The sequence below is a fragment of the Saccopteryx leptura genome, chromosome 3 (genome assembly GCF_036850995.1).
Source record: "Saccopteryx leptura isolate mSacLep1 chromosome 3, mSacLep1_pri_phased_curated, whole genome shotgun sequence".
NCBI lineage: Eukaryota > Metazoa > Chordata > Mammalia > Chiroptera > Emballonuridae > Saccopteryx > Saccopteryx leptura.
Genome location: NC_089505.1, coordinates 119,751,739 through 119,778,439, shown reverse-complemented (window position 1 = coordinate 119,778,439; position 26,701 = coordinate 119,751,739). Strand labels below are relative to the sequence as shown.

Sequence of the window (26,701 nt, the reverse complement as noted above, 5' to 3'; positions counted from 1 at the left end):
AACAAAGCTTAGAAATACAGATTTAATTTTAGCAACTACCTAGACAGGGAAGGAAATAAAAAAATCACACAAGTACGGTATATGGGAAGAAGCAGGTACTTCATGAAGAGTAAGGATACTGGCGCTCTCCCTCAGATTTCTGTCGGAGCTGCCGCCACTTGGCCTAGCTAGACAATAAAGCTTTGATGTGTTAACAAAAAAAGAAAAAAAAAAAGAGTAAGGATACTGGTCCTGGCCGGTTGGCTCAGTGGTAGAGCGTCGGCCTGGCGTGCGGAAGTCCTGGGTTTGATTCCCAGCCAGGGCACACAGGAGAGGCACCCATCTGCTTCTCCACCCCTCCCCCTCTCCTTCCTCTCTGACTCTCTCTTCCCCTCCCACAGCCAAGGCTCCATTGGAGCAAAGATGGCCCGGGCCCTGGGGATGGCTCCTTGGCCTCTGACCCAGGTGCTAGAGTGGCTCTGGTCGCGACACAGCGATGCCCCAGATGGGCAGAGCATCGCCCCCTGGTGGGTGTGCTGGGTGGATCCCGGTCGGGCGCATGCGGGAGTCTGTCTGCCTCCTCGTTTCCAGCTTCAGAAAAATACAAAGAGTAAGTATACTGTTTTCATAGAATGAAGAATCAGCAGAAGCCGTCAAAAGTAGGACCAACTACCGGCCTGAGAATGTAGTGAGAGTAACTAAACAAACTAAGCAAAAGAAGAGTGAAGGGGAGGGGAAGGAATGAAAAAGGGCCTTGGCCGGTAGCACAGAGAGCGTTGGCCCGATGTAGGGATATCCCAGGTTGAATCCCAGTCAGGACACACAAGAAAACCAACCATCTGCTTCTTTCCTCCTCCCTCTCCCGCCTTTCTCCCTCTTCCTTTCCCACAGCCAGTGCCTCAATTGGTCCAAGGGTGGCACTGGGTGCTGAGGATAGCTTGGTTGCTCTGAGCATTAGCCCAAGATTGGGTTGCCAAGGGGATTGGTCAGGGCACATTTGGTAGTCTGCCATCTCCCCTCGTCTCACTTAAAAAAAAAAAGAGAAAGTTGGGGGAGGGAGTGAAGAGGGACAAATAACCAGGGATGGAAAATGATTTGACTTTGGCTGATGGGTACACAATATAATCAACAGATCAAATGCTATAGAAATGCTTACCTGAACCTATGTACTATTTAAAAAACTTATTTATTTTACAGAGAAGAGGGTCAGGGGGAGAGAAGGGGAAGGAACAGGAAGCATCAACTCCCATACGTGCCTTGACCAGGCAATCCCAGGGTTTCAAACCAGCAACCCAAGCATTAAAGGTTGAAGCTTTATCCACTGTGCCACCACAGTAAGGCAAAACCAATGTACTTTTTTTTTTTGTGGTGGTGGTGGGGGACACATAGGGACAGACAGACAGGAAGGGAAAGAGATGAGAAATATCAATTCTTTGTTGTGGTTCCTTAGTTGTTCGTTGATTGCTTTCTCATATGTGCCTTGACTGGGGGCTACAGCAGACCAACTGACCCCTTGCTTGAGCCAGAGACCTTGGGCTCAAGCTGGTGAGCCTTGCTCAAACGAGATGAGCTCGCACTCAAGCTGGTGACCTCGGGGTCTCGAACCTGGGTCCTCCACATCCCAGTCCTAAACTCTATCCACTGTGCCACAGCCTGGTCAGCAAAACCTATGTACTCTTATTGATCAATGTCACCCCTTTAAATGTAATTTTCTATATAAAATTTAAAAAGAAAGAAGGAAAGGAGAGAGAAACAATTAAACAGGAAGGACTATAATGAAGGTCATGTTTAAGGGTAGTCTATTAAATTGGGATAGTGCATCTCAAATTTTCCTCCTAAATACCCTAATGGCTAGATAGTGAGAATATTTACAGCTCCAGGAATCTACGAGAAAGCTAAGAAGTGTTTTTTCTGCTTAAATTTAAAAACTTAGCCAAGCTTGACCAGGCGGTGGCGCACTGGACAGAGGGATGGACTGGGATGCAGAAGACCCAGGTTCAAGACCCCGAGGTCGCCAGCTTGAGCGTGGGCTCATCTGGTTTGAGCAAAAGCTCACCAGTTTGAACCCAAGGTCACTGGCTCGAGCAAGGGGTTACTCAGTCTGCTTAAGGCCCGCAGTCAAGGCACATATGAGAAAGCAATCAATGAACAACTAGGGTGTCGCAACGAAAAACTGATGATTGATGCTTCTCATCTCTCCATTCCTGTCTGTCTGTCCCTATCAATCCCTGTCTCTGACTCTCTTTCTTTATCTCAAAAAAAAGAAAAAAGAAAAAAAAACCAAACTTAGCCAAAACAAGTGGTGATGCAGTGAATACAGCGTCATCCTGGGACACCGAAGACCTAGGTTGAAATCCCAAAGATGCTGGCTTGAGTGCGGGCACACCAGCTTGTACATGGGGTCACTAGCTCAGCTGGAACACTCGGCCCTGATCAAAGCATGTACGAGGAGTGATCAATGAACAACTGAAACAGAGACACTGTAAGTTGATGCTTCTCATCTCTCTGCCTTCCTGTCTTGTTAATAAACTTAGATTTTTAATATTTTGCATTTTATGATAACCATAAATTTTTATACAAAAATACTTAAATACTTAGCATCAGATAAAATTTGGACCCTACCCTTAGCACACCACCAAATAAAACAATCCCAGTTCTTCAGACCTGGGTGGTAAGAGATGAAGGGGCCAGAGCCAGTTAGGGTCAAGAATATTGCAGACATCCAGGAATACATTCTAGAAGATTGTTTTAGATGTTGGGAGGGGAAGTAAGGGATTGGGAAAAGAATGGACTGATATAATTGACTGAATGAATAGAAGAAATGAAAAAGGCTATGATTAATGATTAAAATCAGAGTAAACTCCAAATCTGAAACCTACCTTCATTATAAGCACCTCTTTTAGATTTTTTTGTGTGTGACAGAGATAGAGAAAGAGAGAGGGACAGATAGACAGGAAGGGAAAGAGATGAGAAGCATCAACTTTTTGTTGTAGCTTCTTTATTGTTCAGTGATTGTTTCTCATATGAGCCTTGACCAGGGGGATACAGCAGACCGAGCGACCCTTTGCTTATACCAGCGACCCTGGTCTCAAGCTGGTGATCCTTGTTCAAACCAGATGAAGCCAAAATCAAGCTGGTGACCTCAGGGTTTTTGAACCTGGGTCCTCTGTGTCCCAGTCCAACGCTCTATCCAGTGTGACACTGCATTGTCAGGTGGAAAAATAATCTTTTTAACTCTTGCCCTTTCTTTTTCTCATAAAACATTTTATGATATAAATTTATTAGCAACATAGTATCACATATCCAAATACAATACTTACAAAAGACTAGCTGCTTCCTGGAATGCATTGACAGCTGCTGGAATATCCCCCATCACCAGATTTTTCTGTCCTAAACCCAATAGCTTCTTAGCTTCACTATCCACATCCAGACTGTAAGAAAAAAAAAGTTTAAGTGTCAAATATTATCTAAATCAAGTTTTTGAAAACCTGCTACATTTAAAACAGTAATTTTTGGCCTGACCAGGTGGTGGCGCAGTGGATAGAGCGTCGGACTGGGATGCGGAAGGACCCAGGTTCGAGACCCCGAGGTCGCCAGCTTGAGCGCGGGCTCATCTGGCTTGAGCGAAGAGCTCACCAGCTTAGACCCAAGGTCGCTGGCTCCAGCAGGGGGTTACAGGGTCTGCTGAAGGCCCTCGGTCAAGGCACATGTGAGAAAGCAAATAATGAAAACGAAAGTGTTGTAACAAGAAACTGATGATTGATGCTTCTCATCTCTCTCCGTTCCTGTCTGTCCCTATCTCTGCCTCTGTTAAAAAAAAAACAAAACAAAAAAAACACAGTAATTTTTGTTTGTTTTTTTATAGGGACAGAGTCAGAGGGATAGATAGGGACAGACAGACAGACAGGAACGGAGAGAGATGAGAAGCACCAATCATTAGTTTTTCGTTGCGACACCTTAGTTGTTCAATGACTGCTTTCTCACATTTGCCTTGACCGCGGGCCTTCAGCAGACGGAGACAGCAAGACCCCTTGCTCGAGACAGCAACCTTGGGTCCAAGATAGCGAGCTTTTTTGCTCAAGCTAGATGAGCCTGCGCTCAAACTGGCAACCTCGGGATCTCGAACCTGGGTCCTCTGCATCCCAATGTGATGCTGTATCCACTGCGCCACCACCTGGTCAGGCTTTTGTTTTCTTTTGTGTGTGTGTGTGTGTGAGAGAGAGATACACACACAAAGAAAGGGATAGATAAGGACAGACAGACAGGAAGGGAGAGATGAGAAGGATCAATTCTTTGTTGTGACACCTCAGCTGTTCATTAATTGCTTTCTCATATGTGCCCTGACGGGGCGCAGGGGCCTATAGCAAAACAAGTGACCCTTTGCTCAAACCAGCAACTTTGGGCTTCAAGCCAATGACCTTAGGGTCATGTCTATGATCCCACGCTCAAGCTGGTGACCTCAGGGTTTTGAACATGGATCCTCTGCATCCCAATCCGACGCTATACCCTCTGCGCCACCACCTGATCAGGCTAAAACAATAATTTCTTTAAGGTTATGAACTATTCTGGAAGGCTTAGCTAATTCATATTTTATAAAAGCAAAATAAATCTGAAAGAAACCATTTTGAGAAATAGACGAGGCCCTGGCCGGTTGGCTCAGTGGTAGAGCGTCGGCCTGGCGTGCAAAGTCCCGGGTTCGATTCCCAGCCAGAGCATACAGGAGAAGCGCCCATCTGCTTCTCCACCCCTCCCCCTCTCCTTCCTCTGTCTCTCTCTTCCCCTCCCGCAGCGAGGCTCCATTGGAGCAAAGATGGCCCGGGCGCTAGGGATGGCTCCTTGGCCTCTGCCCCAGGTGCTAGAGTGGCTCTGGTCGCGACAGAGCGAAGCCCCAGAGGGGCAGAGCATCGCCCCCTGGTGGGCGTGCTGGGTGGATCCCGGTCGGGTGCATGCGGGAGTCTGTCTGACTGTCTATCCCTGTTTCCAGCTTCAGGGGGGAAAAAAAAAGAGAGAGAGAAATAGACTAAAATAACTAATTTTGCAGAACACTGGGCTTGGGATGATGGACAGACATACTGTAAGTGGAATATGATAAGCACCAATTTTTCATTGCATCACTTTAGTTTTTCACTGATTGCTTTTTCATGTTCCTTGACCTGAGGTGGGTAAGAGGGGTTGCAGCAGAGTCAGTGATCCCTTGCTCAAGCCAGTGACCTTGGGCTCAAGCCAGCAACCATGGGGTCATGTCTATGACCCTACTCTCAAGCTGTTGAGCCTATGCTCAAGCCGGCAACCTCGATGTTTCAAACCCTAGTACTGAATGTTCCAACTTGAGGCTCTATCCACTGCACCAGTGCCTGGTCAGGCAATTATTTTATCTCTTGAAAGTCTGCATTTGTCAGGCATGTTGTATACTGAGTAAGAAACAGGCTTAGCCTGACTAGGCGGGGGCGTAGTGGATAGAGCGTCAGACTGGGATGCGGAAAGACCCAGGTTTGAGACCCCGAGGTCACCAGCTTGAGCGCAGGCTCATCTGGTTTGAGCAAAAGCTCACCAACTTGGACCCAAGGTCGCTGGCTCTACCAAGGGGTTACTCAGTCTGCTGAAGGCCCGCGGTCAAGGCACATATGAGAAAGCAAGCAATGAAGAACTAAAATGTTGCAACGCACAACGAAAAACTGATGATTGATGCTTCTCATCTCTCTTCATTCCTGTCTGTCCCTGTCTATCCCTCTCTGACTCTCTTGGTCTCTGTTAAAAAAAAAAAAAAAAAAAAAAAAAAAAGAAACAGGCTTAAATAACTTGAATTCTAGTATTTTAATCCAATGAAAAAAACATGAACATATTGTTTGGACTCCATACTTTAAATTACAGATAAGAAGTACCTTAATATTGTTTTTATATTAAAAACAATGAAACTGATTTGTCCACATGGCCACTGCACTGGAGTCCAGCAGCCCAAAAGGAGGAAACCCTTTAAGCTCCTAAATATTTTCTCATTTATTTATTTATTTTGGCAGAGACAGAGAGAGAGAGGGATAGATAGGGACAGACAGATAGGAAGGGAGAAAGATGAGAAGCATCAATTCTTCTGTTGTGGCACTTTAGTTGTTCATCAGTTGCTTTCTCATATGTGCCTTGACTGCGGAGCTACAACAGAAAAGTAACCCCTTGCTCTAGCCAGCAACCTTGGGCCCAAGCTGGTGAGCTTTGCTCAAACCAGATGAACAGCGCTTAAGATGGCGACCTCAGGGTCTCAAACCTGGGTTCTCCACATCCCAGTCTGACGCTCTGTCCACTGTGTCACTGCCTGTTCAGGCTGCTCCTAGAAATTTTAGAAGTCAAGAATATTCCCTGTGACTGACCAGACAGTGGCACAGTGGACAGAACGTCAACTTGGGATGCTGAGGACCCAGGTTAAAAACCTGAGGTTGCTAGCTTGACAAGGGGTCACCAGTTTGGCTGGATCCCCCACCCCCTTGTCAAGGCAAATATGAGAAAACTATCAATGAACAACTAAGGTGCTGCAACAAAGAATTGATGCTTTTCATCTTTCTCTCCCTGTCTGTCCCCTTCTGTCACTTAAAAAAAAAAATCTCTATGTATAATATGGTTCATTAGGACCTGTTGTGGCCCTGGACATTTTTTGTTAACTAACTGAGTAAGAAAATTATGAAATATTGGAGTGAGGGTATTTGTCTTGGCAACTTCTGGATACTGGTTCCATTGTAGGTATAACTTACACAAAACTAAGAATCTAGGAAAGAATGTCCAGAGAAAGAATAAGATTTTTCATGAAAGTACTGAACTTGATCCTGAAAGAAAATAAACAAACAGCAATTGAAGCAACTGAGCAGTCTTGAAGACAGAAACCCAGATACAACTCAGACATCAGTGTGAACAAAATTGAGGTCAACTACGTGAAACATTGTATGTACCATAAGATGGCTTTGAATCAAGTCAAGTATGTGTAAGTTGTAAATAATAATAATAAAAAGCTGTGCCAAATAGCTCAGTTGGTTACAGCATCATGCTGAAGCTCAGAGGTTGCCAGTTCAATCCCTGGTCAGGGCACATACAGGAACAGCTTGATGTTCCTATCTCTGTCTCTCTCTCCCTAAAATCAATAAATGAAAATTAAAATAATAATAAAAAAACTGACCTCAAGTTATATAGCTCTTATAATTTATGTTCAGATATAAATCTGTGCCATGTAAATAATCTTACCTTTCCGCTTTCTCTGCAGAGGTAGAAGGAGCAGGAGCTTCATCTTCAATTCTGTAATGAAAAATTAAGGGGGGAAAAAAAAGTAAAAATGGAGATTATAAACCTGAAAATTAAATACATTATGAAATAGATAGACATAAGAGGTTCATTTATTAAAAGCCCAACATTGTACTAAAATCTTAATATTTATTTGTTATCACAGTCTGGGAGCTACAGGGAGTTGCTCCATCCATCAAGAAGGCTGCAGAAGGAGGAGGTTCTTACACTGAGCAAGCTAAAAGATGAATGGACAGCCTGACTAGGCGGTGGCGCAGTGGATAGAGCATCAGACTGGGATGCAGAAGACCCAGGTTCGAGACCCCGAGGTCGCTAGCTTGAGCGCGGGCTCATCTGGTTTGAGCAAAAGCTCACCAGCTTGAGCCCAAGGTCGCTGGCTTGAGCAAGGGGTTATTCGGTCTGCTGAAGGCCCGTGGGCAAGGCACATATGAGAAAGCAATCAATGAACAACTAAGGTGTTGCAACATGCAATGAAAAACTAATGATTGATGCTTCTCATCTCTCCATTCCTGTCTGTCTGTCCCTGTCTATCCCTCTCTCTGTCTCTGAAAAAAACACTGGGGAAAAAAAAAAATGAATGGACAGAGCCCAAAGTCACCAAAAGCTAGCAAGATAACTGGATAGGAGAAAGCTCTCCACTCCCTATCCCTATAAGAACCTTGGGCTTGAGCAGGAAGGAGACGGTCTTTGAGACAATAGCCCACCACTCTTCCAGGTCCTGGCAACTGAATATAACGCTTTCCTTTTGCGCCAGCACCTGTATCAGGATTTTGACTTTTGTTGCAGTAGGCAGCCAAACCTGTGTTTACTGGTTACTTACATATCAAGTTTACCTGTACTCATCAAATATCTGTTAAAAACTTATTTGCTAAGCATTAAGTATACTATAAACGACAGTCACATACTAGGTCTAAATTTGTGATCAGATGAAAGAGAATATAGTATTTTTGTTATACTAGAATACCTGCATTCCTAATAAACCCCATGTTCTACAAAACTGCTCACCAAAAGTAAGGTTTTTAAAAAAAAAAAAAAAAGTTTAAGGCCCTGGCCGGTTGGCTCAGTGGTAGAGCGTCGGCCTGGCGTGCAGAGGTCCAGGGTTCGATTCCCGGCTGGGGCACACAGGAGAAGTGCCCATCTGCTTCTCCACCCCTCCCCCTCTCCTTCCTCTCTGTCTCTCTCTTCCCCTCCCGCAGCCGAGGTTCCACTGGAGCAAAGATGGCCCGGACGCTGGGGATGGCTCCTTGGCCTCTGCCCCACGTGCTAGAGTGGCTCTGGTAGCAACAGAGCGATGCCCCGGATGGGCAGAGAGTCGCCCCCTGGTGGGTGTGCCGGGTGGATCCTGGTGGGGCGCATGCGGGAGTCTGTCTGACTGTCTCTCCCCGTTTCCAGCTTCAGAAAAATACAGAAAAAAAAAAGAAAAAAAAAAAGTTTAGCAGAACATTCTTTTTTTAAAAAAAATCCTAATAAATATCTTTAAAACATTTCATAATTGCCTGACCAGGCAGTGGCACAGTGGATAGGGCATTGGCCCTGGAACAATGAGGACCCATGTTTGAAACCCCGAGGTCACCAGCTTGAGCACAAGCTCACCAGCTTGAGCATGGGATCATGGACATGATCCCATGGCCGTCAGCTTGAGCCTCCAGATCATGGCACATATGAGAAAACAATCAATGAATACGTAAGGTGCTGCAATGCACGGATGCTTCTCATCTCTCACCCTTCCTATCTGTCTCTCTCACTAAAAAAAAAAATTCACAATTGTGTTTACTGAAAAGATCTAAAAATAATGACCAACTCAATAGCAGTGAGATCCTTGAACATCCTGACTCTTCCTGAAAATCTATTTCCCATTATAGAGAACCAAGACTCCACTGATAATCAATTCTAAGTTGGAGCAGAGAAAGTTCAAAGGTGAGTCTGAGACAATTCATGCCAGAAAGCAACAAAGCTTTACCTAATCCTATTTAGGGTCATATCATTCCAAAAGGAAATTATAAATCAAACAAATATAGGAATCCCGAACAAAGCATAGGAAGAGTCCTGTGTCCCGTTTTGGCAATAATTTTCAAAAAATTACTGAAGTACACTCAGGAACCAACCCAAGTAAAATCCCATAAGACAACTCTGGTTGGATAGTTTGCTTGGGTAGAGTGCTGCCCCCAAACAGAGGTTGCCCGTTAGATTCCAGGTCAGGGCACAAAGGAATAGACGGATGTTCCTGACTCTCCCTCTCTAAAGTCAATAAATATTAAAAATAAATAAATAAACAAAATCCCATGGGCCAAAAAACAGGACAATTTGAGCTTAAACAAAGATAATTAACTGCAAAGGATTGAAAAAAATGCAAATATGTTTAAATCCATGAGTTCTCAGCAATACAAAAGGCAAGATACTTGTTAGCCATCTTTGGAGAAAAATTCGAGAACTCTGCATTATTTTGAAAATTGGTAAATAGCCAAGGCCAGATGCTCAGTTGGTTGTTAGAGCTTTGTCCAGAAGCTTAGAGGTTGCTGGTCGGATCCCCATTCAAGACATATACAGGAACAGATTTATGTTCCTTCTTTTCTCTCTCTAAAATCAATAAAAATATAAGTTGGTAAATAAAGAATTTACCCTTTCTTTACCATACAACTATGTCTCAGGTAGGTTTATCGTTGTTTCTTTTAAAAAAACAAAACAAAAACATTTTTGAGAGAGAGACAGAGAGCAGGGGGAGGAGTAGGAAGCATCAGCTCCCATATGTGCCTTGACCAGGCAAGCCCAGGGTTTTGAACCAACGATCTCAGCTTTTCAGGCTGACACTTGATTCACTGGGCCCCTACAGGTCAGGCTCAGGTAGATTTCCAAACAGGGATTACTTAAATTACTGCTTAGGAACCCAATAGATATTGACACCATTCACTTCGTATGAATTTAAATCCTTGCCATTTTTACCTGTGCCATCATTGGTGTTCACCTATATCTCAAAGGCAATATTCAGAGGCAACATTGCTACCAAGTACCTGCACCTCAGAAGCACATTAGATTGAAGTACATACAGAAAAACCTGAAATAAATACAAACTATAAAAGATAAAATGGTTTTCCCTTCTAGAAAATTACTGAAAATTCCTCAAAAGATAAAAAAGCACACAACAAATATAACTGAGTTATTAGTTTCTCATACCTGGACTTTCTTGTTTAGCTATACTTATAAAAATAGATACGTAGGCCCTGGCTGGTTGGCTCAGCAGTACAGTGTCGGACCGGCATGTAGAAGTCCCTGATTCAATTTCCAGCCAGGGCACATAGAAGGGCCCATCTGCTTCTCCACCTTTTCCCCTCTCCTTCCTTTCTATTTCTCTTTCTCTCCCACAGCCAAGGTTCCACTGGAGCAAAGTTGGCCCGGGCACTGAGGATGGCTCCATGGCCTCTGCCTCAGGGGCTAGAATGGCTCTGGTCAAAATGGAGCATTACCCCCTGGTGGGCATGAATAGATCTGTAATATATACCTAGATGAAACAAATCAATAATTTAAAAAATTACTCGCCTGACCTGTGGTGGCCCAGTGGATAGTGTTGACCTGGAAATGCTGAGGTCACTGGTTCGAAACCCTGGGCTTGCCTGGTCAAGGCACATAAGGGAGTTGATGCTTCCAGCTCCTCCCCCCTTCTCTCTCTCTCTCTCCCTCTCTCTCCCCCCTCTAAAAATGAATAAATAAAATGAAAAAAAAAAATCTTTAAAAAAAATTACTCAATTCAGTAAATAAATTTAATGATATTTTAGTACCTACTATTTGCTAAGCATTGGAAACAATCCCAAAAACACATAAGCAGAAGGGACAGCTGGTTTAGAAGAACAGAAAAAGGCTGAAGAGATTAGACGAAAGGCGGGGACTAACTAGAACACACTGTGTTTCCCCATGTATAAGACAAACCCTTTCCTGAAAAATTTTGGGTCTAAAAACTGGGTACATCTTATACAGTGGTTGTACATTTTAACTTGCACTTTCTACTTGCGTGCTTGTTTTTGCACTCATTTGTTGAAGACAGTGATTCATCATCAGACACAGATGAGGACAAGCTAATGGATGGGAGTTTTGACAGTGATCAGGAGGAGTTGTATGAATTTTATGATGAATAAAACTTGAGTTTGGCCCTGGCCGGTTGGCTCAGTGGTGGAGCGTCGGCCTGGCGTGTAGAAGTCCCGGGTTTGATTCCCGGCCAGGGCACACAGGAGAAGCGCCCATCTACTTCTCCACCCTTCCCCATCTCCTTCCTCTCTGTCTCTCTCTTCCCCTCCCACAGCCCGAGGCTCCGTTGGAGCAAGGATGGCCCGGGCGCTGGGGATGGCTCCTTGGCCTCTGCCCCAGGCGCTAGAGTGGCTCTGGTTGCGGCAGAGCGTAGCCCTCTGGTGGGCGTGCCGGGTGGATCCTGGTCGGGCGCATGCGGGAGTCTGTCTGACTGTCTCTCCTGGTTTCTAGCTTCAGGGGAAAAAAAAAACCCAAAAAACTTGAGTTCAATAACTGTATGAAATAGTTTCTTTTAAATTCTGGGCCCCAAAATTACGGTGCGTCTTATACATGAGGAAATACAGTACTTTAGAGATAAAAAGTTGTCAGTTACTTTCAGTAGTATCCAAAATCCTTACTTCCTAACTCCTAATCCTTTTGTATTATACTGGTCTACAAATCTGACAAAAAGCCCTGAGGAATGGGATGAAAATAGTATAGAAAATAAGCACAGCACAGCCTGACCAGGCGGTGGCGCAGTGGACAGTGTCGGACTGGGATGTGGAGGACCCAGGTTCGAGACCCTGAGGTCAGCACCTTGAGCACAGGCTTATATGGTTTGAGCAAGGCTCACCAGCTTGAGCCGAAGGTCACTGGCTCAAGTAAGGGATCACTTAGTCTGCTGACCGCCCCCCCCCCCGCCCCGCGTCAAGGCACATATGAGAAATTAATCAATGAACTGAGGAACTGCAATGGAGAACTGATGTTTCTCATCTCTCTCCCTTCTTGTCTGTCTGTCCCTATCTGACTCTTTGTCTCTGCCACAGGGGGAAAAAAAAAAAAGCACAGCCTGGCCTGTGGTGGCGCAGTGGATAGTGATGACCTGAAACACTGAGGTCACCAGTTTGAAACACTGGGTTTGCTGGGTTAAGGCACATACAACAGCCTGACCAAGCACTGGTGCAATGGATAGAGTGTAGGACTGGTATGCTGAGGACCCAGGTTTGAAACCCCGATGTCAGCAGAACAAGCACGGTTTCATCCAGCTTTAACAGGGGCTCACCAGCTTGAGCGTGCAAGCATAGACATGATCCCAAAGGTTACTGCCTTGAGTTCAAGGTCACTGGTTTGAACAAGGGGTCACTCACTCTGCTGGAGCTCCCGTCAAGGCACATATGGGAAAGCAACCAATGAATAACTAAGATGCCACAAGGAAGAACTGATACTTCTCATCTCTCACCATTCCAGCCAGTTTGTCAGTCTGTCCCTCCCTCCTTCTCTTACTTTAAAAAGAAAAAAAAAGGCACATATGACAAGCAGCTATGAGTTGATATTTCTCATTGCTCGCCCCTCTCTTCCTCTTTGTAAAATCAATAAATAAAATCTAAAAAGAAAGCAAATAAGCAGACTTCACGGCTAGAGCCACGGATGAGGTACAATTTGAAAGGCAGTACTTTTAGGACATCTGCCCAGAATCCTGATATGGCCCATTAGCTTTATCCACAACCACTTTCTGCTGCAGCCATTTATGTTAAAATAGAGGTTATTCTGGCTCTATCTGAGGAGCACTGAGTTCCTCAAATTACCTGTGGTTGAAGGATCAGATTTTTTATTTCCAATGTTTAAAAGATGGGGTTTCTATAAAATATAACAGAAATGTGAGAATAATGTCCAATTTATTTCTAGTTCTGACTAGGTGGGTCAATGGATTAAGAGTTTAGTGCTTCCACGCCAAGGTCACAGGTTCAGTTCACAATCAGGGCACATACAAAAATCAATCAATGAATGCATAAATAAGTGGAACAACAAATTTGTTTCTCTCACAAAATACAAAAAAAAAATTATTGAATTAGAATAAAAATTACAAACTGATATTCATGTCCTATCTGGGTCACAGACACGTTATCCAGTTATTTTTTTATGTTAATCATAATAGTTCTACATTTAAAACTATGAAAGTATCACAAAGAAGTGGGCATTTCTGGCCTGACCTGTGGAGACACAGTGGATAAAGCGTGACCTGAAACACTGAGGCCAGAGGTTAGAAACCCAGGGTTTGCCTGTTCAAAGCACATATGGGAGTTGGTACTTTCTACTCCTTTCCCCCCTTCTCTCTCTTCTCTAAAATGAATAAAAATTTTTAAAAATGTGGATTTCTGCCTCTTATAAAAAATTATTATGTAAAACATAAAATAAAAGAGTACTAGTGCCTGGCCTATGGCAGCACAGTGGATAAAGCGTCAACCTGGAATGCTGAGGTCACCAGTTTGAAACCCTGGGTTTGCCTGGTCAAGGCACATATGGGAGTTGATGCTTCTTGCTCCTCCTCCCTTCTATCTCTCTCCTTTCTAAATTGAATAAATAAAATCTTTTTAAAAAAAATACTAGAAGCCCTGGCCAATTGGCTCCATGGTAGAGCATGGGCCCAGGGTGTGGAAGTCCTGGGTTCAATTCCTGGCCAGGACACACAGAAGATACCATCTGCTTCTCCACCTCTCCCTCACCCTCAGATATCTTCTCCAGGCTCTAATGAATCATTGGCCTTGGGTTCTGAGGATGGCTCCATGGCCTCGCCTCAGGCACTAATATGTGGCCAGGCAATAGAGCAACTGCCCGATGGGCAGAGCATCAACCCATAGGAGGTCTGCTAGGTAGATACTGGTAGGGGACATGTGGGAGTCTGTCTCCGCCTCCCCGCTTCTTACTTAAGAAAAATAAATAGCCTGACCTGTGGTGGCGCAGTGGATAAAGCGTCGACCTGGAACGCTGAGGTCACTGGTTCAAAACCCTGGGCTTGCCTGGTCTAGGCACATATGGGAGTTGATGCTTCCTGCTCCTCCCTCCCCCTTCTCTCTCTCTCTCCTCTATAAAAATTAATAAACAAAAAAATAAATAAATAAATAAACAAACAAACTATGTCCTGAGAAGGAATGATCTCTAAGATATACTAAGTCAGGGGTCCCCAAACTTTTTACACAGGGGGCCAGTTCACTGTCCCTCAGACAGTTGGAGGGCCGGACTATAAAAAAAAAACTATGAACAAATCCCTATGCACACTGCACATATCTTATTTTAAAGTAAAAAACAAAATGGGAACAAATACAATATTTAAAATAAAGAACAAGTAAATTTAAGTCAACAAACTGATTAGTATTTCAATGGGAACTATGGGCCTGCTTTTGGCTAATGAGATGGTCAATGTCCAGTTCCATATTTGTCATTGCTAGCCGTAACAAGTGATATGACGTGCTTCCAGAGCTGTGACGTGCGCGTCCCACGTTACCGGAAGTACTGTACCTGATGGCGCTGCCACATACAGTACTCCAGGAGCACAGGGTGCGGATGCTGACCACCTCTGAAAGAGGTGCCCCTTCTGGAAGTGCAGCCGGGGCTGGATAAATGGCCTCAGGGGGCCACATGCGGCCCGTGGGCCGTAGTTTGGGGACCCCTGTACTAAGTGCTCAGAAATGTGTCATGAAAGCTACTATAAAGTATCATTGGGGAATATGTAATAAATCCCTAACACTGGATAACTGTTTGACTACAGAATAAGGGTTGGAGAGAACTTTCACTGAATTTTTAGTCAGAAAGAGTATTTTCTATTTAAAATAAAAAAGCCTGATGGTGGTGGCACTGTGGGTAGAGCGTCCACCTGGAACACTGAGTTCCCAGGTTTGAAACCCCAAATTCTCTGGCTTGAGCATGAGGTCACTCTGTCATCTGGCCCCTCTGCCCACAATGTATGAGAAGCAATCAGTGAACAACTGAAGTGAGGCAACTACAAGTTGATGCTTCTCATTGCTCTCCCTTCCTATATGTCTGTCTCTCTCTCAAAAATAAATGAATAATAAGTAATTAAGTAAATAAATGAATAAATAAAATTTTAAAACTCAGCCCTGGCCACGATTCAAAACCTTGGGCTTGCCTGGTCAAGGCACATATGGGAGTTGATGCTTCCTGCTCCTCCCCCTTCTATCTCTCTCTGTCTCTCTAAAAAATCAATAAATAAAATATTTAAAAAAAAACAAAAATTCAGCCCTGGCCAGTGGCATAGTGGCCAGAGCATAGGCTTGTGTCAAGGTCATGGGCTGGATTGCGAGTTTGCCTGTTGGAGCCCAATTCAGGCCAAGGCACATATGAGAAACAATCAATGATCACACAAGTAAGTAGAACAAGATAATTGTCTCCCTTCTTGTCTTTTTTTTTTAATTTATTTATTCATTTTTTTAGAGAAGAGGGAGAGACAGAGAGAGAGAAGGGGGAGGAGCTGGAAGCATCAACTCCCATGTGTCTTGACCAGGCAAGCCCAGGGTTTTGAACCGGCGACCTCAGCATTTCCAGGTTGATGCTTTATCCACTGCGCCACCACAGGTCAGGCTCCCTTCTTGTCTTTCAAAAAAAAAAAAAAATCAATGGGGAAAAAAAAACCTTTTCTTTGAAATTAGCTGCCAATATGGCCTACATTCTCATGCATTCAACTTGAGATGAACAGCAAATGCTTACTTAGGGGGAGAATTGACTACTATCCCCACCATTTCATTTTCCCCTATCTCAGGGGTTGGGAACCTTTTTGGCTACGAGAGCCATGAACGTCACATATTTTAAAATGTAATTCCGTGAGAACCATACAACTACCTATGTATGTTATGCATTATCCAATAAAAATTTGGTATTGTCCTGGAGGACAGCTGTGATTGGCTCCAGCCACCTGCAACCAGGAACATGAGTGGTAGGAAATGAATGGATTGTAATACATGAGAATGTTTTATATTTTTAACGTTATTAATTTTTTTATTAAAGATCTGTCTGCAAGACAGATGCAGCCATCAAAAGACGCACATCTGGCTCGTGAGCCATAGGTTCCCGACCCCTGCTATCTGGTCTACTAGTCTTTACATAACAAACTGCAAAATACTGGTGACTGTTTACCTTAGTTGTTCATTGATTGCTCTCTCATATGTGCCTTGACTGGGGGCTCCAGATGAGCCATTGACCCTGTGCTCAAGCCAGTGAGTTTGGGGTTTCGAACCGAGGTCCTCAGCATCCCAGGCCAATTCTCTATCCACTGTACCACCGCCTGGATCAGGTGAGTACAGAATTTTTTTTTCTCTAGGATTGGGAACAGTGTTATCCAGCGCTGGTAGGGTACTACAGCTGGTCAGAGCATCATCCAGAAGCATTAAAGTTGAAGGTTCAATCCCTGAGTCAGGGCACATAGAAGCAACCAATGAATGCATAAGAAAGTGGAACAAATCAACGTTTCTCTCTCTAAAAAATTAATAAAGTTTTTGTCTGATCAGGTAGTGGTACAGTGGATAGATTGTAAGGCTGAAGACCAATCATAAAAACCTTACAGCAATCTTTCTCTGTATAACGGAGAAAGCTAAATTATAAATTGCACAAAAATAAGATCCCTAAAAAATAAGGGACAATTGGGAAGTTAAACCTACTAGATAGAAAAGACTTTGTTTTTTCTAATGAACGGAGTGTTCCCTTCATTATTCAAAGAATACGTCGTCTTGAGTGGCACTGTGCCGCTTTCAAAGCAATCGTATCTTCTATCATTCCCTCCAGTCATTCTACTACACTTCGCGCATACTACTCTTCATACAACCTGGCAAACACACACCGCTGCCAGTGAGGAATGCTCCATGCAGCGCAAGGCGAAGATGCTTTGCATTCGGATGAAGTCCCAAAAGCAGTCTCTCTCACTAATATTCCCAGAGTCCAAAGAACCACGATGCTCTCCACCACAGGCCGAAGAACCTGGTTAGTTCCACGCAAAAGGACACGAGGTGAGCGAAGCGATTGGGTGGAACAGGGTTCTCCAAGCCCCACTGCGGAAGTCCTAGGATCTCGCTGCATAAACCCAAACAATGGAAGTTTTCCCGCCTCCTCAGGGCCCCGCCCCCTGCTCCAGAACCGGCGGATACTAGCGAGCACAGCCACAAGGCCCCGCCCCCGAGAGGCCCCGCCCACTTCAACCCCACCGGTCCAGCCTCTCCTGCAGGTTTTCCTCTTCTTTTGGCGCCAAATCTCTATTGGTTATTTTCCCGGGTTGTTTAGGAATCCTGCTGGAGGCGTGTGCCATGAGTGCGGGGACTGTAGGGCTTTAGAGGCACACAGGCGCGTTAGGGCCCCGCCTCCCCACGGATAGCCCAGGGCTGGGGGAGGAAGAAGAGGGGCTGGCGATTCCGCCAGCCGCCGCTGCCCCCGGCAAGATGGCGGCCGCGAAAAGCGGGGCAGGGGGCGCCAGCCAACCGGCCTAAGTGCTAATACGCGAGGCCCTCTTCAAGAGGTGGGCTTCTCCATTGTTCAAGTCCCCCCTCCAACAACAACGGTTGTTCAATGGGAGGCAAACCCTCCACTCCACCGGTCTCCCCTCCCGGGGAGCCTCAGTCTGCCACCCCCTCCTCGCGGACTGGCCAGTGACTCAAGATCTCTGTGGTCCCGCTTACTTGTCGGCAGAAACCAGCTCCGCAGCGATGGCGGCAGTGGCTGTGGACTCTGCGTCCATCGTTCCCCTGAGATGGTGGGCCACCGAACGGAATACAACCTGTGAGAAAGGGAGGAATTAGAAAAGCCAGAGACTTACAAGAGGACAGAAAATGGCAGATTGGAGACCCCGCGCGGCTGAGCCCTTTTATATATCAGGGCCCTTAGCCCCGCCCATCCACTTCCGGATCCTCCCCCTCTAGTTTAAAGGGCCAGAATTCAGCCCAGTCTAAACCAAGGGTACCACCCACTCACGCTCGCTTCTGGGTGCGCTTAATACCTCTTCTCCCTGGCCTGCTTTCCCCCAAAAAAGCAGCTTCCAGCTTCTCTAGCAAACAACGTAAAGACTGGAATTTTGTTACTAAAACTCCCCACTGGGCGTCAGCCAGCGGCTTTCACAGAAAGGGAAGCTGGTGCTGCTCTGCATACTTGGATTGAAGAGCCGAGGAGCTGTTTCCGGCCCAGATAAACTGGGAGGTGTTTGAGACTTGTCTTCGTCCTCGCAGTCGTAACGGATGGACACGCAAGAGTCGAGTACGGGTACAGTACCAACGGCTAGAACTGATCTCGGTGAGAGACGCATGGTTGTGAGCCTCAGCAACCGTTGACGAAAAAAATTGCTACTCTAGGATTGGCTATCGCTGAAACTACCGCGCTTCATTCAAAGCTCAGTCCTGCGGCGGGACGCGTCTGGCTCCTCCCTATGGGCCTGCCCACTTCGACTGGCCCAATCCGCTGGTGCTATCCTCTTAAACTCTACCCAGGCTCCAAATCTAACTCATTTAGTGTTCCAGCTCTTTCCCGTTCCCTCATTGCTAGGATTTTGCCTACTACGTGCGAGGAGAGTACTGTGTTTAAACACTTAAAAGTTATTAGCAATCTTATTTAATCTTAACGCTACTAGTCATATCGGTGTTACCAATCCCATTTGGTAGAAAGAGAAACCATGGTTCAGTGAAGGTTTAACTTGCTCAGAAAGTTGCAAGCCGAGTCGGTAATGGAAAGCAGTGCGCCTCATTTCCTACAGCTGAGTGGAAGATAACTGGCAGGCTGAAATGGCTGCACTTCCCCACACCTAGAGCATCATCCATTGCGTTCCACCATGGCCTTGCCCACAGTGATCAGAATAGAATTTTATTACCTCGAGGTTCAGGCACAAAGGTAAGCATTCCCGGGGAGGCTTCTATTAGTCTCTAAAGGCTCAGGCACGTTGAACTTGATCTGTAGAGGAGTAGTGGATAAATCGTCCACCTGGATTGCTGAGGTTGCCGGTTTGAAAACCTGGGCTTGCGGAGTCAAGGCACAAATGGGAATTGATGCTTCCTTCTCCTCTCCCCCCTTCTCTCTCTCTCCTCTCTATCTAAAAATAAGTAAATAAATAGATAGATAGGTAAATAAAAAAATTAAATAAAATATTAACAACAACAACAAAAGGCTCAGGCAGGTTGAAATTTTGGGGGTTATAGAACTGGACCTGAAAAATGTCAATTACTGTGGCAAACAAACAGGCAACTTCATGCCTGACCTGTGGTGGCGCAGTGGATAAAACGTGGACCTGGAATATTGAAGTCACTGGTTGGAAACCCTGGCCTTACCCCAGTCAAGGCACATACCAGAAGCAACTACTGAATTGATACTTCCTGCTTCTCCTCTCTCTCTCTCTCTCCCCCCCCCTTTCTAAAATCAATAGTCTTTTAAAATAATTCTTATTTAATCATATTAAACCCTGGCCGATAGCTCAGTTGGTTAGAGCATCGTTCCAAAGAGCAGAAGTTGCCCGTTTGATTCCCGATCAGGGTACATACAAGAGTAGATGGATATTCCTGTCTCTCTCTCCCTGTCCCCCTTCCTCTCTAAAAGCAATAAAATAAACATTAAAAAATAAATAAAAAATCATCTAATGAATGCAGAAATAAGTAGAAAATCTGTTTCTCTCTCCCCTCACCTTCCTCCCTCTCTAAAGTCAATCAACAAATTTGATTTTAGCTTAGGAGAGGGGAGATAGACAGACTCTCTCATGTGCCCCAACCGGGATCCACCTGGCAACCCCCATCTGGGGCCAATACTTGAATCAACAGAGCCATCCTCAGTGCCCAGGGTGACCCTTGAGCCAATTAAGCCACTGACTGGAGGAGGGGGAAAGAGAGAAAAGGGGGAGAGGGAGGGTAAGAGAAGCAGATGGTCACTTTTTTGTGTGTGTGGCAGAGACAGGGAGAATCAGAGAGAGGGACAGACAGGAAGGGAGAGAGATGAAAAACATCAATTCTTCATTGCAGTTCCTTAACTGTTCATTGATTGATTTTTCATATGTGCCCCGACCAGGGGGCTACAGCAGATCGAGTGATCCCTTGCTCAAGCCAGCGACCTTGGGCTCAAGCTGGTGAGCCTTGCTCAAACAAGATGAACCCGCACTCAAGCTGGCGACCTCGGGGTCTCAAACCTGGGTCCTCCACATCCCAGTCCAACGCTCCATCCCCTGCGCCACTGCCTGGTCAGGCAGATGGTCACTTCTCATGTGTGCCCTGGCCTGAATCAAAGCTAGGAATTCTGCATGCTGGGCTGACGCTTTATCCACTGAACCAACTGGCCAGGGCCTAAAAAAATTTTAAATGCATGCTGAACTCTTTAAAAAATAATAATAATAATAGCATGAATAGCCTGCCCACGCAGTGGCGCAGTAAATAGAGCATTGGCCTGGGATGCTGAAGACCCAGGTTTGAAACCCAAGGTCACCTGTTTGAGCACAGGCTCATTGGCTTGAGCATGGGCTCACCAACTTGAGTGTGAGGTCAACAGGCTTGAGTGTGGGATCGTACACAGGACCCTATGGTCACTGGCTTGAACCCAAGGTTACTAGCTTGAGCAAGGAATCACTGGCTTGGCTGGAGCCCCCCAGTCAAGGCACATATGAGAAAGCAATTAATGAACAGCTAAGGTGCCACAACTGTGCATTGATGCTTCTCATCTCTCTCCCTTCCTGTCTGTCCCTATGTCTCGCTAAAAAAAAAGGAAGAGGGAGCAAATACAAATTATATTCAGGCCCTGGCCGATTGGCTCAGCGGTAGAGTGTCGGCCTGGCGTGCTGGGAACCCGGGTTCGAATCCTGGCCAGGGCACATAGGAGAAGCGCCCATTTGCTTCTCCACCCCCCCCCCCTTCCTCTCTGTCTCTCTCTTCCCCTCCCGCAGCCACAGCCAAGATGGAGCAAAGATGGCCCGGGTGCTGGGGATGGCTCCTTGGCCTCTGCCCCAGGCGCTAGAGTGGCTCTGGTCGCGGCAGAGCGACGCCCCGAGGGGCAGAGCATCGCCCCCTGGTGGGCAGAGCATCGCCCCTGGTGGGCGTGCCGGGTGGATCCCGGGCGGGCGCATGCGGGAGTCTGTCTGACTGTCTCTCCCCGTTTCCAGCTTCAGAAAAATACAAAAAAAAAAAAATTATATTCAAACATCATAGATCATTTACAAAAATGGACCATATATTAAGCCTCAAAGAATTCTTAAAAATAGCCTGACCAGACAGTGGCACAATGGATAGAGCATCAGACTGGGATGTGGAAGATCCAGGTTCGAGACCCGAGGTCGCCAGCTTGAGCTCGGGCTCATCTGGTTTGAGCAAAAGCTCACCAGCTTGCCTGACCTGTGGTGGCGCAGTGGATAAAGCATTTGGCCTGGAATCTTGAGGTCACTGGTTCAAAACCCTGGGCTTGCCTGGTCAAGGTACATATGGAAGCAACTACTGAGTTGAGGCTTCCCCTTCGCCCTCACCCCTTTTTCTCTGTCTCTCTCCTCTCTCTAAAAACCAATAAATAAAATCTTAAAAAAAAAAAAAAAAAAAAAAGCTCACCAGCTTGAACCCCAGGTCGCTGAGTTGAGCAAGGGGTTACTCTGTCTGCTGTAGCCCCACGGTCAAGGCACATATGAGAAAGCAATCAATGAACAACTAAGGTGTCGCAACAAAACACTAATGATTGATGCTTCTCATCTCTCTCCGTTCCTGTCTGTCTGTCCCTATTTATCCCTCTCTCTGACTCTCTCTCTATCTCTGTAACAAAAAAAAAACAACCCAAAAATATATCATTATCATATAGACTGTCTTCTCCAACCACAAATTTTATTGCATTGCAAATTAACTTTTGTTTATAGTATGAATAGCATATTATAAATTGCCCTTGGGTTTAAAAAAATCATGAAGTTAACAAATGCTTAGAACTGAACTCAGTGATAATGAATACGTTACAGGTCAAAAGTCATAGGACACACGCCTGACCTCTGGTGATGCAATGGATAAGGCATCAACCTGGAATGATGCTGAGGTTCCCGGTAGGAAACCCAGGCTTGCCCAGTTAAGACACATATGAGAAGCATCTGTGAGTTGGTGCTTCCTGTTCCTCTCTCCCCCCTGCCTTTCTTTCTTTCTTCTCTCTAAAATGAAAAAAATTAAATCTTCAAAAAAATTCATATGAAATAAAGCTACATGTAGATGAAGAAATCCAGCACTTGCCTGATGGTGATGCCTGATGGTGATGGTGCAATGGATAGAGCATCGATCTAGCATGCTGAGGACCCAGATTTTTTTTTTTAAATTTTTTTTTTTTTCAGAGATAGAGCGAGAGTCAGAGAGAGGGATAGGGATAGACAGGGACAGACAGACAGGAACGGAAAGAGATGAGAAGCATCAATCATCAGTTTTTCGTTGCAATACCTTAATTGTTCATTGATTGCTTTCTCATATGTGCCTTGACCGCAGGCCTTCAGCAGACCCAGTAACCCCTTGCTCAAGTCAGTGACCTTGGGCCAAGCTGGTGAGCTTTTTGCTCACACCAGATGAGCCCGCGCTCAAGCTGGCGACCTCGGGGTCTCGAACCTGGGTCCTTCCTCATCCCAGTCCGACGCTCTATCCACAGCGCCACCGCCTGGTCAGGCCTGAGCCCCCCCCCCCCCCCCAGATTTAAAACCACAAGGTCGCTTGCTTGAGCAAGGGATCACTGGCTCCACTGGAGCACCCCCCCGCCCTGACAGGGCATGTATGAGAAGCTATCAGTGAACAACTGATGTGACTCAACTATGAGTTGATGCTCCTCATTTCTTTCCCTTCCTGTTTCTCTCACCAAAAAACCCTTCTATGGCTCCCACATTCCAGATTTTTATTTTATTTTTTAAAATTATTTTTATCTATTTATTCATTTTAGAGAAGAGAGACAGAGAGAGAGATAGAGAGAGAAGAGGGGGAGGAGCAGGAAGCATCAACTTCCATATGTGCCTTGACCAGGCAAGCCCAGGGTTTTGAACCGGCGACCTCAGTGTTCCAGGTCGAAGCTTTATCCACTGCGCCACCATAGGTCAGGCACATTCCAGATTTTTTATTTTATTTTATTTTTTTACAGGGACAGAGAGAGAGTCAGATAGAGGGATAGATATAGACAGACAGGAACGGAGAGAGATGAGAAGCATCAATCAATCATCAGTTTTTTTTCGTTGCAACATCGTAGTTGTTCATTGATTGCTTTCTCATATGTGCCATGACCGCGGGCCTTCAGCAGACTGAGTAACCCACCACTCGAGCCAGTGACCTTTGGGTCCATGCCAGTGAGTTTTTTTTTTTTTTCCTTTTTCTGAAGCTGGAAACGGGGAGAGACAGTCAGACAGACTCCCGCATGCGCCCGACCGGGATCCACCCGGCACGCCCACCATGGGGCGACGCTCTGCCCACCAGGGGGCGATGCTCTGCCCATCCTGGGCGTCGCCATGTTGCGACCAGAGCCACTCTAGCGCCTGGGGCAGAGGCCACAGAGCCGTCCCCAGCGCCCGGGCCATCTTTTGCTCCAATGGAGCCCTGGCTGCGGGAGGGGAAGAGAGAGACAGAGAGGAAAGTGTGGCGGAGGGGTGGAGAAGCAAATGGGCGCTTCTCCTGTGTGCCCTGGCCGGGAATCGAACCCGGGTCCTCCGCACGCTAGGCCGACGCTCTACCGCTGAGCCAACCGGCCAGGGCGCCAGTGAGCTTTTTGCTCAAGCCAGATGAGCCCACGCTCAAGCTGGCAACCCTGGAGTCTCGAACCTGGGTACCTCCGCATCACAGTCAGACGCTCTATCCACTGCGCCACCGCCTGGTCAGGCACATTTCAGATTTTTAAAAAAACTCTACTTGCCTGACCTGTGGTGGTGCAGTGGATAAAACGTCAATCTGGAATGCTGAGATTGCTGGTTCAAATCCCCAAGCTTGCCCAGTCAAAGCACATACAAGAGGCAATTATATGCTAATGCTTCCCACTCCTCCCCTGTCTTTCTCTCTCTCTCTCTCCTCTCTCTAAACTCAATAAATAAAATTCTTTTTTTTTTTTTTTTTAGAGAGAAATAGAGACAGACATACAGGAAGGGAGAGATGAGAAGCATCTACTTGTAGTTGTGTCACTTTAGTTGTTCATTGATTGCTTTCTCATATGTGCCTTGACTGGGGGGCACCAGCTGAGCCAGTGACCCTTGCTCAAGCCAGTGACCTTGGGCTCACGCCAGCAACCTTGGGCTTCAACCCAGCAACCTTTGGGCTCAAGCCATCAACCATATGGTCATGTGTATGATCCCACTCAAGCCTGGCAACCCTGCACTCAAGCTGGTGAGCCCGTGCTCATGCTGGATCAACCTGTACTTAAGCAGGCGACCTCGTAGTTTCGAACCTGGGTCCTCAGTGTCCCAGGCCGGTGCTCTATCACTGTGTCACCACCTGGTCAAACAATAAATAAAATCTTTTTTTTTATTATTTTTTTTATTTTATTTATTCATTTTTAGAGAGAGACAGAGAGAGAGAAGGGGGGAGGAGCTGGAAGCATCAACTCCCATATGTGCCTTGACCAGGCAAGCCCAGGGTTTCGAACCGGCGACCTTAGCGTTTCCAGGTCGACGCTTTATCCACTGCGCCACCACAAGTCAGGCAATAAATAAAATCTTAAGAAAACAAAAAAAAACTCTTCTTAACTCGCTCTCCTAGGCCGTCAATCACCAGTCTAATTCCAGCATTACTTTGTCATTACACCTTCATTCACTTTCAGTTTGTCACAAGAGTTAATTTTCCACAGCTTCTTCCAATTCCACGGCTTTTCCCTAAAGCTACTTAATTCCTATGGAACACTATTCCTACTCTCACTGCATTTTACTAATTAATCTTTACTCATCCTTCAGATCTCAGTTGATTAAAACAGGCTTCTCGCTCTGCACTTTTTCATAGTACTTCTTCCAACTGTAATTAAACTAATTATGCAATTACTTTAAAGTCTGTCTCCTCAAGTAGATTATAGGGACCTATGCATCTTGGTAATAGCTATATCTCCAAGGTCTAGCATTGTGTCTAGCCATAACAAGTACCCAATACATATTTGTTCAGTGAAGCAGTGGTTTGTTCTTTCTGTTTCTCATCATGGCGCAAAATCAAGGTGAAAGGAACCGCATGTGGGAGCTTTTGCATTGCAAGCTCTGCCTCAACATCTGTGTGGGGGAAGAGTGGAGACAGACTGACCCAAGGAGCCAAGGTCCTAGAACAGCTCACAGGCTGGACCCCTGTGTTCTCCAAAGCCAGATATACTGTCAGATCCTTTGGCATCAGACAAAATGAAAAGATTACCATGCACTGCACAGTCTGTGGCCAAGGCAGAAGATCTTGTAGAAAGGTTTAGGTGCAAGAGTTAGGAAAAAATAACTTCTCAGATACTGGAAACTTTGGTTTTGGGATTCAGGAATACATCGATCTGGGGATCAAATATGACCCAACTTTGGTATCTATGGCCTACGACTTCTATGTGGTGCTGGGTATGCCAGATTTCAGCATCACTGACAAGAAACACAGGACAGGCTACATTGGGGCTAAACACAAAATCAGCAAAGAGGAGGCCATGCGCTGGTTCCAGCAGAAGTATGAGGGGATCATTTTCCTGCCAAATAAACTGTTCCTATCCAAAAGGCCAAAAAAATATTTCCAGTGGGAAAAAAAAAACAACCAAAAAAAGCAGTAGCAGTGGTTTAACTGGAAATCTAAAATGAGTTTTGTAAGACGAGAGTCTAAGATTTTTAAAAAACCTTCCTAGCCTAACCAGGTGGTGTCACAGTGGATAGAGCCTGGGATTGGGATGCGGAGGCCCCAGGTTTGAGACCCCAAGGTCAACAGCTTGAGCACGGGCTCATCTGGTTTGAGCAAAGCTCACCAGCTTGAGCCCAAGGTCATTCGGTCTGTTCTCCCCCCCTCCCTGTCAAGGCACATGAGAAATCAATCAATGAACTAAGGAACCGCAACGAAGAATTGATGTTTCTCATCTCTCTTCCTTCCTGTCTGTCTGTCCCTATCTATCCCTCTCTCTGACTCTGTCTCTGCCACACACAAAAAAACATTCCTAAAATTTCCTTGGCCTCTAGTGGGACTATTAAGTAAGTTAGGACCTTAGATGCAGTGACAAACATTGGGGCCGAGTTTGCCTCCTTCAGGTAGCCTATGCACACAGACTGTAGTGTCTGAGAGCAAAAACCCCTGCTCCTTTTCTGATTTTGCAAGCTATTGTTTCTTTTGCTCTTCATGTTCCTAAGCCTGGGCATTGACCAGGGTAGGGGATGGGGTGAGAACTCAAGACTCAGGCCCAGCAATGAACAGGAGTCTCATTGTCTTGCTATCAGTACTGAGGTGGCCTGGCCTGTGGCAGTGCAGTGGATAAAGCGTCAACCTGGAATGCTGAGGTCACCAGTTTGAAACCCTGGGCT

The 26,701-nt window shown here is 45.7% G+C and overlaps 1 protein-coding gene and 1 pseudogene across 2 annotated transcripts in view; one reads left to right on the top strand and one right to left on the bottom strand.

The window, feature by feature from the left end:
- The window catches only part of NASP (nuclear autoantigenic sperm protein), a 36,722-nt gene extending 18,631 nt beyond the window's left edge, over positions 1-18,091 (bottom strand). For both annotated transcript variants that reach the window (XM_066376165.1, XM_066376164.1), the window contains exons 1-3: positions 17,934-18,091; positions 7,204-7,254; positions 3,300-3,410 (exon numbers count right to left, since the gene is read on the bottom strand). In XM_066376165.1, the coding sequence (XP_066232262.1) occupies positions 3,300-3,410; positions 7,204-7,254; positions 17,934-17,992 (221 nt within the window). In that variant the 5' untranslated portion in view covers positions 17,993-18,091. The remainder of the gene's footprint in view (positions 1-3,299; positions 3,411-7,203; positions 7,255-17,933) is intronic.
- A 7,282-nt stretch (positions 18,092-25,373) lies between these two features.
- LOC136398303 (large ribosomal subunit protein uL5 pseudogene) lies at positions 25,374-25,965 on the top strand (annotated as a pseudogene).
- Positions 25,966-26,701: the final 736 nt, after the last annotated feature.